This window comes from Culicoides brevitarsis, chromosome 2 (assembly GCF_036172545.1).
Source record: "Culicoides brevitarsis isolate CSIRO-B50_1 chromosome 2, AGI_CSIRO_Cbre_v1, whole genome shotgun sequence".
Lineage (NCBI taxonomy): Eukaryota > Metazoa > Arthropoda > Insecta > Diptera > Ceratopogonidae > Culicoides > Culicoides brevitarsis.
The window spans coordinates 22032528-22043703 of NC_087086.1; the positions used below are offsets into that span (position 1 = coordinate 22032528).

Sequence of the window (11176 nt, forward strand, 5' to 3'; positions counted from 1 at the left end):
CTAAGTAATGATAAAGTAAATCATTGCATTGAAAAAATTCATCTACCAAACAAAAAAGCAGTATTTATACTTAATATGCATTGCACATTGGGTTTTATCAATTTTTTAAATGTCTTTTTAAATAAATACTTAATTACTCAAATACTGACTTGTGTATATATTAATTTAAATATTTATATTTAATGTTATATTTATTGTTTTAGGTTTTTTTGTCAGTTCAAAGGTCCTTCAAAAATTCACAAAATGTCCGATTGTAAGGAATATGATGATTTATTTCCTCGAAGTGTAAATGAAGGTAAGGATTTTTACTTAAGTACTTTGCGCAATCAATGGTAGTGACTCTAACATAATCTTTCGTTTTTAAATAATTAGCTGTACGCAATTTCCGATTAAAAGAAGACTTTTCACTTGCTTCCGCATTACAAGAGCACGAATATACGGTAAAAAAAATTATATTATTGAAAAAAAAAACTACACATCTAATTATTCAAGAAAATGGTAATATACCACTCACTTTTCCAAATTTTCGTTTAAGGTGGCTCGAGAAGAAAATCGAATTAAAAATTCATTGCTACGAATCGATTATCCGAAAGCTCTTGACGAACAACAGAAAGAAAATGAAAATGCTCAGCTTGAAGAACAAAAGAAAAAATCTTTAGAACGACGAAGACAAAAAATTGATGAAGAGGTAAGCCAAACATTAAATAGTTTTTTTTTTAATAATAGCATATTGCTATTTTCTTATCTTTTTGTTTTAATTAAAAGTTTATAAGAAAATTAGACATATTTTTAACTATACAATATTAATTCCATTTGTTAGATAGCTCGAGAACTGGCGCAACAACTAAGACATGAAAGAAAATACAAAGAAAAGAAGAAAAATGATGTACAGCATACATTACACTTAGAACAGCATACTCCGATAAAGATCAAACAAGAGCATAATTTTATAAGAGACATCAAATATGGCAACTCATCTGAAAAAGAGATACAAGATAAACACACAGCTCTTGAAGCTTTAAGATTGTTAGATTGCGATGTTGCAGATGCACTTAAGAAACTCGAACAAGAACAAAGTGATCAAGAGTTGGCTTGGAAAATACAGAATTTAGAGATATCTCCCAATTTAACACAAGAAAATATTGATATGAAATTAGCATTAGAGGCACAAGACGAAGGTTTTTATAATGTTTTCCGTTTAACCGTTTCTATATAACGACTTTATTTTTAAATATTTTTAGAAGTTGCACGAATGTTATACAGCAGAGAGAAAGCTAAGTTAAAGAAAGCTCGAGAAAAGGCTCGATTAAAAAAAGAAAAAAATAAGCAAAGCCAAGATTTGATTTACCACGATAATTCTGAAAAGGGAACAAGTCTAACGACAGATACATACAACTTTACCAAAAAGGACAACGTCACTGATGAAAATATTTATTTAGATCCATTTGACATTAAGGACTCTTCAGCATGTATGTCTGAAGTCACGTATGTGTTTCCAAAAGTTTAAATGCTTAGTCAATAATATTAACTTAACGCTTAAATTGTAGCTCTGAAAAAAACGATTCAGGTGCAGACCCAAACATTTTATTTACAAAAGGTATTCTATATTAATTTTAAATATTTATTCATATTATTTTATACTCGCACGTGTTTTTTTTAATATAATCATTCATAAAAGTAAATCATACAACCAAAAAAGATGATGATATTCCGCCATACATGCCAATTCAAGGAAGTCGGAGACAACAAACTGAAATACCAAGAAAAAAAAAGGACAAATGCTCGCAACAATGACAAATTTGTGTACCGATTTACTATTTCAAAAGATGAATAAAAATTATTTAAACTTTATAATTAAATATCTAGATAACTATTATATTATTCCGAAATTTTATCAAAATCTTATAGCTACATATTTATAATTTACCATAATCTTTTTAAGAAGGAGATTCAAGTAAGTAATATCATTGACAATTTAAATTTCCTGAATCCATCAAATAAAAAATTGTACAAAATATTGTATAGACTCTATGAAACGGAGAAAATTCTATTTAAAGAACCTACAAGTAACATACTTTAACAATATATGTACAGTAGCGGTTTAAACGGTTTTACAAAATAAATGTCATAACAGTGCGACGCAAATTATAGATTAATTTTAAAATAAAAATCAAAAACTCAATTTTCGTACCGATTTTGGTAATATCTTGTATATGTACTTTTGATTTGGAGAGTTCCCCTTCAATAGTTTTATGTATATCACAGTATAAACGTCAGTTTTGTGTGATGTTGATTAATTAAAGAGTGTACTCAAAATTATCATTCTGTGGCATTTTAAAATAGTATTTGTTCATCATCAAAGATTAAATTAAAATGATTTCTAATAAGTAAATAAATAAAAAAAAATAATACTAGTTTATGTGCATTAAACACGAGCAAACATTTACTTATTAAGTAAAATTAAACATCTATTAAAATGTCCACCATATCTGTCTGGATCTTGTTATTTTTATCATACGGAGTAAATGCATTCAAAGGTTGTATTTTTTTTTGTTTTCAATATTCACTCATGGTGTTCATACATATTATCTTTCATTATATTTTTTATACACGGGTTATTAGTATCCTTTTTTGGTGATAGCTATATAAGTATGCCATTGCAAGAAGCAAAGCTTTCCACAAATATTCGTTTAAAGTTTAAAACAAGGCAGAATGATGGGTTAATTTTTGCGACATCAGGTCGGGTTGACTCATGTGTTATACAAATGTTTACCGGAACACTGAAATTAAGTATGAACATTGGAAACAATCCTGTAGAGGTATTACATACGTACTGTACGTTATTTTAAAGTTTTTATTAAACAAAACTTTTTGTTTTTTTTTTGTCTAATATAGTTGTACTCACCACCAGAATATTATCTGAATGATGGTCAATGGCACGATGTTTCTTTAGTTCGATATGAAACCAACATAACATTTCAAATTGATAATCATTTTGTTCGACATTTTATTCCTCCAGAAGTTGGAAAACTTAATATTCATTTTGGAATTTATATAGGAGGACTAGGGGACTTTTCAATTACGTCTGTCAAGGACAATTCTTACTTTCGTGGATGCATATCAGATGTAAATCAAACATTGGGTGCATTCAAGAATGCCCATGGATGGACATCAATGATTTTTCCCAAAATTGTTTTCATCGAACGCGTTCAAGTTTTATAAAATGGATTGTTCGATTCATCGGAAAACATCGAAAATCATAAGAATATGTCATAAAAGTTAAAAATTTTCATCTACAAACACATTTATAAACGAAAAATATCACAGAAAAAAATCATGATGGAAGCGATGAGTGATCTTGAATGCACCCATTGATTAATATATATTTACTTTTATTTTTACATTATATATGTAATTTTAGGTATACTATAATAACATAAGTATTTTAAAACGAGCAAAAGATAATGTTGCTCATATTACAACAAGACATATTTCTTGGATATGTGAAGAAGAATTCGACGCCACTGAAAATGATTCAATATCATTTATGGATAAAGATTCTTACTCTTTAATGAGCTATCATAAATATTTGGAAAGCTGTCATTTGGAATTTAAAACATCTCAATCGAAAGCTCCTCTGATGATGGCAATAAACGGACCAAATATTTTATTACTTGAAATAACTAATGGAATAGTAAAATTGACTTTTAAGAACAGTAGCTACCATATAGATATTTTTACAGATACATTAGTATCCGATGGGATGTGGCATCACTTGGAATTGAAACAGAACGAAGTAAGTCAACAATTTTTGTATCTTATTTATTTCTGTTTCTTTATTCAGTTTTATTCGTTTTTCTAATTAAGGAAATGCTCATATAATTTATTTGATTAAATATCTAAAAACTTATAGGCATAAACTTTTGTTTTTCGATTTCTCACGGTAAAAATTATTACCTATATGTTATTTTCAATGCTTTTATCTTCTTGTAAAATAATTTTTGAAATAGACATTTTGAAATAAATTTAAAGCAACCCTAAATACGAATTTATTGTGTGTATTACAGATTTTTATAGATAACAAAATTTATTACACAAATAAAACTTTCATCCTCAACGAAAAGTTGGTCAATTGGTATATTGGTGGTATACCAAAAGGGATTTTAAAAAAGACAAAAGCACTGAAAGACACAACAGACGATTATGCTTTGAAAGGTTGCATTCGAAACATTTTTTTTAATAATGTACAAAAAGGATTTCCTAATTTCCATGTTACAAAAAATATAAAATCAAATTGCATTTGGGAATATCCTTGCTTATCAAAAAAGCCTTGCATTTTGAGTGGTAAATGTATTCAAAAATTTACATCAAAGTTTGCCTGTCAGTGTGATCAACTATACTGTATTCGAGCTGATTTTAAGGAACCGTATTCTGTGAGTGAGCTCTGTAAATAAAAAGGCAAAAAAACAGATTAATTATTTTTTTTTAGCTTTTTTCATCTGTTGAAGAAACTTTGCAAGTGAATCCGGTATCTTTGTCAGAAGACGAATCTATATATTTGACTGATGCAAATATAGCAGTTCAGTTTAACTATGAACATTATGGAATTTCGGAGCATTCAATTTATTTTACTGCTGTCCAACTCCCTAAACATGGCACTTTGGTAAAAATGAGTGGAACGTTAAGAGAACATAGTACTAAAAATTTTAGCTACTATGATATTTTGCAAACAAATGTGAGTAAAAAGCTATAATTTTCAAAAGTCAAAAAATGTACAACTTAAGTCTTTACATATCTATCTACGTAGATTAAATACATTCATAACGGAAAGGAAGATCATATGGATCAAATGACACTTGATATGACTTATCAACATAATTTACTACCCGAATCCCAACGTTTTATTTTGCATTTTAATATCACACCTGTAAATGATCCTCCTCAACTTAGTTTTGTTAAAAACACAGTTTTTAGATTAGTAGAAAATATTGCCGAGTTGTTTAGTTCACAATTTGTACATCTAGAAGATTCTGATAGTTCACCAGAAACACTAATTTATAAAGTCATTGCTCCAAAGAAAAAAACATTAAATGGACACTTCAAAGTAGCTGAAAATATAGTTGATACGTTTTCTCATAGAGACGTTTTAGAAAAAAGGGTTTATTACATAGTTCAAGAACAGGTATTATATATTTACAAATCCATACACTTACCTAAATAATTCATACAATTTCAAGTATTATAAAAATAAAGAATACTTTTTTGACAGGTAATGGATGATACCCGTTTTGAAATATTCTTAGAAGTATCTGACGGCGTGAAAACTAGCCCAATAGTAGCCTTACCAGTTTTAGTAATGCCATTACAATTAAAAATGGTCAATAATACAGGGCTTATAATGGCTCATAGTTTAACAATGAAAATAAGCAATTTTAATCTATCATTTGAAGCGAATTCATTAAATAACAGTTTTGATATACACTACAATATTATTGTACATCCACAATCAGGCGTAATAGAAAAAAAGAGAATGATAGATGGAAGTTGGAACGAAGTTTCGTATTTTACCAATCGACAATTACACACAGGTCAAATACGTTATAGACATTCTAATGGATCTCCTATTCAAGATGAGTTCAAGGTAATTCTATAATTAGCCAATCCTTTTTAAAATAAACTTTTCATTCTTTTTTTAGTTCATAGTCAAATGTTTTTCATACGTCTCCCAAATATATGATTTTAGAATAAAATTTGTTCAATTTATGCTAAAACCAATTAATACAGCACTTCTAAGCATAAAAGGAGAAAAAAGAGTGGTTTTGACATCTCATATATTAAAGTATCAAACCGTACCTGAAAATATTTTACCTGACTACATTGTTTATACAATTATTGTTCCATCAAAATATGGGACTGTTATTACAGCATATGAGGTAAATTTACATTATTTCAAACACAACGTCGATTGTATTTATACATTCCTAATGTAAATATAATTCCAGAACAAACTTAATTTCACTCAAAAAGAGATCGATGATAACAAAGTATCTTATGAACTATTACAAACCACTTACTCAGATTTTGAAGACGAGATTAAATATGTGGTCAACACTCCAAAATGTTCTTCGATTTATGGATCTCTAATGGTACGATATAAAGTAAATAACAGCTTGAAATTATCAATAGTAGATCAAAATCAAGAAAATATACAACTTGTTGAAGGAGGTCGTTCAACAATATCTAGGATAAACCTTCCTATAGTTCTGCCTGATTTTCCGTTTCTTTATTTCAAAGTGACCACTTCTCCGAATCATGGTGTTATTTGCAGATATACACATAAATTTAACGAAGAAAGTATACATAAATTTACTTTGTCAAACTTGAATTCAGGCGAAATACAATACTGTCATGATGACTCAGAATCTCAAACCGACAAATTTCAATTATTAATTTACACAAAAAATGATTTGGATTTTCAATATATTGCAACATTGAAAACTGACATAAAGTTGAAAAACGATAATGAGCCATTTAGAGTTTCGTATAAGCCACTGCTTGTTGTCAGGGGTAATGTTAAAGTTTTATCAAAAGATGTACTGCAGTATAATGATATAGATATAGATACTACCTTTGACATGCTTATATACAAAAATGTGGTAGCATCAAATGGATGGATCTACATTGGAAACGAAGAGTCAAACTATTTTACTCAGGAACAAATCAACTTAAATAAAGTGTACTTTAAACATAACAAAGAATCAACAGATCACGGAAACATAACTTTCGTTATTTCTGATGGATTATATGAAGAAAGTGCTTTTATAGAAATTGAAGCCAATCGTCCATTTATAAACATGAAAGAAACTGACGTATTAGTAAAGGAAGATACCAATATAACATTAGATGATAAGGTCATTAAATTAAATATAAATTTTGACACAAATTCCGACTATATAAAATATGAGGTAATTATTGTTGCTTATATATATATATATATAATATCAACAAATTAATATTGGTATAAATTGAAAAACGATAAGAGATGAAACTATTGATTTCACGTATCACTAATACATTTTTCAAAGGTTATAATAGATCCCATGTTTGGAAAACTTTTTAAAAAAAATCAACAGCAATATACTGAGATGAAACAATTTACTCATACTGATGTCGAAAATAAGGTTTTATATTACATCAATCATAACAAGTCATCTCACGACTCGATTAGGTATGTTTGTCCAATTTTTATTCTGAAACATTTTCATTAATACATTAATACATAATTGATTTCTAAAATTTTCTAGATTATTAATTAAACATAAAGAACTGAAATCGGAAGGTTCCATCAACTTTAGAATATACCCATCAAATTACTGGAATGATTTAAAAGTTAAGGTTAATCACACTATAATTTTCACTACTGAACTTTGATAATCAATGTTTTTGTAATTGTAGCATAACAAAACTTTGCATATGGAAGAATTGAAACAAGTGAATATTACGAGGAAAGAGTTAGAAGTATGACATTTCATAACTAAATAATATATTTAATAAAATTATTTATTATATATTGAAAATTAAAAAAGAGCATACTCTTATTACTTATAATAACATGCATTTTTTTTTTCTTTTAGGTATATCACGAAAGTACAAATGACCCAAAAGAAATTGTCTATGTGCTGAGAAAGCCACCTACTTTCGGTTATTTGAAATTAAATTCAGTAACACTGGATTCAAAAGAATTCAAACATTTTGACCAAAACGACGTGAATCTTCAGCAGCTTAGCTATGTTCAAACCGATACTAATGCAACGAGTGATTATTTTTGTGTGGATGTTACAAATGGAATTACATGGCTAAAAAACTTGAAATTTTCATTTGTTATAGTAAGTTCCAACATTATAATTACAACGAAACCTGTTAAGGTAAAAAAAGGTAAAAATCGTGTTTTAGATCCATAAATAAATCGATAAGACATGATAGAACTAAACTGTTTTTTAGGTGAAACTGCTATCATTTCAAGCAAAAATATATTCCCTCAATCAAAATATTATGAATCGAAAATACTCGAGTATATTGTAACAGACGGGCCTATTTTTGGAAACCTGCTTATGAAAAATCGGTCGAAAGTACAAAAATTTACAAGTGCTCAACTAAAAAATAAAGAAATTATTTATAAGCATTATGGGAAAAATAATGGTTCAGATAGTTTGAGACTTGTTGCCATGACTTCCACAAAAGAAAGTCTTCCATTTTTGTTGGAGTTTGATATAACTACTTCAGATGCTAACAGGCCGATCCTCATTAAAAAAAATAATTTATCATGTGCTAAATATGGGAGGGTAACATTAACAAACGAACACCTGTGTAAGTGAATAAAAATGAATCAAAAATCTTTACCTACTTAAATTATATATATATATTTTTTTAGTGGCAATTGATAAAGAAGGTTCTGACGAAGACCTGATATACATGGTTACATTTTTGGAAGGTGGAAAATTACTTTCGGCGGAAAAGGAAGAAAAACTTTCCTTCACTCAACATGATTTAAACAATAAATTGATTACTTATATTAATTTAAATCCTAGAGTGGAACAAAAGTTTAGGTTTTATATTACAAATGGACAATATAACACGACTGAAGAAGAGTTAAAAATTTTTATATCAACTATGAAAACAAAGAGAATAACCAACGTTCCATTAAGTGTCTCTCCATTAAGTTGGTCAAAAATAACTGCTGATAACATTTATTTCGAATCTTTAACGCCTGACGACTTAGTCTTTTACAAGGTTCGAGTTTATCCGAGCTTTGGTAAACTTATATATAGAACAAATGATGGAAAATTTGAAACATTTTTGAACGAACTGTCTCAATCTGATATAGAAAATTCGAGAATAATGTACTACAATACACATCAACACGAAAGACTAAATTATAATGATTCATTTTCATTCAATGTAATTTCTTTTCAAGGATTTACAATGAATGACCAAAAGTTTACTTTGAAAATTTCTACTATGAATATTTTAGCTTACATAAAATATGAAACTGTAAGAGTCGAAGAAGGTTCCACTATGAGAATTAATGTACAGTTTTCAGGTGCATTAGAATATTTACGTCAAAAGACTGGAATATTATCACAAAATTTTTTTATAAAATGTTACGATCCCCTTTTTGGTAAAATTAAATTACATCCTGACTCTAAATCCAGTATTAATTTTTTGACTCCTGATGATTTTTACAAAAATCATGTGTTTTATGAACATGATCACTCTGATACAACACAAGATCGAATCATTATGTCACTATATTTGACGAATGGGCATACATTTTTGTGTGATTTAACAATACCGGTTTTGATCTCACCTATAAATGACAAAACGTTCAATTTATTAACAAAGTTTCCTGAAATGACGGTTGTAAATGGTGAAAATGGAACAATTACACATGAACATCTTTTGACTCACGATATAGACACGACATCATCAAATATTATTTATGAAATTATAAGTTTTCCGGCTTTTGGCAAAATCTTAAAAAAGATTGACAGTTCAACATGGACGCAAATTAAAAGTTCCAAAAATCATTTTACTCAGAAAGACATAAATGAAGGACATATAATGTATTCGCATATTGGGCCCTCAAAACAAACAAGCTTTGATTTCAAAGTATGTGATAGTAAACATGAGCCAGTAATCGCTACTTTTGTGATTAAAATAATGGCAGTTTTATTAGATTGTAACATAAAACGGAAAGACCTGTATATCACACAAGGTATCACAAAGAAAAACATAGCTTTTGAGAATTTAAACATACATACGAATATTAACAAACATAGATTAAATTTTAATGTTACTTCATCAGCACAGAGTGGATTTTTACTAAAAGAAAATACTACAGTTAGTCATTTTAATTTCGAAGATGTCATTTCGAATCAAATATATTTTGTCCAACACAATTTAACATACTACCATGATGTTTTAAAAATAATTGTGTACGTATCGGATGTAGAAAATGTTTGTCACATTAATGTCAACATCAAAGTAAAACCATTTATTTCGATTGACTCAATTGTACTCCTATCGAATGACGAAAAACGACTTAGTTTGAGAGTAGAGCAAAAATCACATTTACTGAGAACAGATTCTAATGTGCGATTCATTATAAAAGTAAAACCAAAATGGGGTTTTCTAACTAATATATGGATGTCTAAAGAAAGTAAAAATGAAAATACATCTATCAGTTCGTTTACTGCAGAACAAGTTGAAAATGGTTTGATTTACTATAAACTAAATAAAAACCAAGTTTTTCATAACGATACTATCGACGAAATTCATTACTTAGTTAAAACGAATCTATCGGAACACACGGGATTTGATACGGTATATGTCCAAATACCGAAAGTGCAACAAACATTAAATATTACCGATAACAGTAATTCTATAAACGTTAAGTTCAGCAGCTACAGTTTTACTGCAATTATAGTAATATCAGTTGTGGCAATATTTCTTATAATATTATTACTTCTTTCTATCAAAGGCATTCTGCACCACAATAAAAAAAAGTCTAACCTTGTTCATGATGAGCCTCCGACACTGCCATTTCCACCTGGATATTTATACAATAATATAATGTCAAACTATACATCAAACAATAGTTTAACTGTAAGCACTCAAAACGCACCAATGATAAGTGCTCTTCCAAACTGCAAGGTTATCAGTCTAGCTAGTAGTCCTTTTGGTGATTCTCAAATAGATGATTTTGTTAATTATGATGAGGACGAAGATGATATGCCCAAAGATTGGGATTCTTTTAAAGAAAGTTTATCCGAATTAAACCAAACATTGTACCAAAATCCGTTATTAAGAAGAAATCAGTATTGGGTTTAGTTTCAAAATTTATATTAATTAAAACTTTATTTAGTTTTCGAGAGGTCGATGCAAATATGCTAAATAGGAAATACTACTAGATTAATTTTTTCAAAGTTGAATAAAGCTTATTTTTTTAACATTCTATTTAAAAAAATCATGTTTTCTACAATTTCTGCATTAACTAATAATTTTAAGTTTTTTTTTTGCAATTTAGTTAAGGATAATAGACAAATAAAAATTACCTAATACTTAATACAACAGGTTCCAAATAAAATTTTTGTTTTATTTACTCTTTTTTTCAAAT

The 11176-nt window shown here is 28.3% G+C and overlaps 2 protein-coding genes across 2 annotated transcripts; both read left to right on the forward strand.

The window, feature by feature from the left end:
• The first annotated feature begins 158 nt into the window (after positions 1-158).
• Positions 159-1811, forward strand: LOC134832019 (coiled-coil domain-containing protein 50). The gene is made up of 7 exons (XM_063845903.1): positions 159-295; positions 373-440; positions 536-688; positions 821-1178; positions 1242-1485; positions 1548-1597; positions 1679-1811. Exons 1-7 carry the CDS (start codon positions 244-246, stop codon positions 1792-1794), a joined length of 1041 nt encoding a protein of 346 aa, XP_063701973.1. The 5' UTR covers positions 159-243; the 3' UTR covers positions 1795-1811.
• Positions 1812-2440: 629 nt separating this feature from the next.
• Positions 2441-10890, forward strand: LOC134828744 (chondroitin sulfate proteoglycan 4). Its single transcript, XM_063841729.1, has 16 exons — positions 2441-2537; positions 2623-2819; positions 2896-3126; positions 3422-3796; positions 4068-4433; positions 4490-4735; positions 4808-5182; positions 5270-5641; positions 5697-5933; positions 6003-6965; positions 7086-7228; positions 7305-7395; positions 7456-7518; positions 7635-7935; positions 8002-8367; positions 8432-10890. Exons 1-16 carry the CDS (start codon positions 2477-2479, stop codon positions 10888-10890), a joined length of 6846 nt encoding a protein of 2281 aa, XP_063697799.1. The 5' UTR covers positions 2441-2476.
• The last annotated feature ends 286 nt before the right edge of the window (positions 10891-11176 follow it).

What these genes read in the sequence shown, in the direction of transcription:
- LOC134832019 (XM_063845903.1), top strand. Translation starts at nt 244, where the DNA reads ATGTCCGATTGTAAGGAATATGATGATTTATTTCCTCGAAGTGTAAAT. An exon ending in TCCTCGAAGTGTAAATGAAG is followed by an intron (nt 296 to 372) that starts GTAAGGATTTTT and finishes TTAAATAATTAG; the next exon opens with CTGTACGCAATTTCCGATTA. An exon ending in ATTAGAGGCACAAGACGAAG is followed by an intron (nt 1,179 to 1,241) that starts GTTTTTATAATG and finishes AAATATTTTTAG; the next exon opens with AAGTTGCACGAATGTTATAC.
- LOC134828744 (XM_063841729.1), top strand. Translation starts at nt 2,477, where the DNA reads ATGTCCACCATATCTGTCTGGATCTTGTTATTTTTATCATACGGAGTA. An exon ending in ATGATATTTTGCAAACAAAT is followed by an intron (nt 4,736 to 4,807) that starts GTGAGTAAAAAG and finishes CTATCTACGTAG; the next exon opens with ATTAAATACATTCATAACGG. An exon ending in GGAATGATTTAAAAGTTAAG is followed by an intron (nt 7,396 to 7,455) that starts GTTAATCACACT and finishes TTGTAATTGTAG; the next exon opens with CATAACAAAACTTTGCATAT.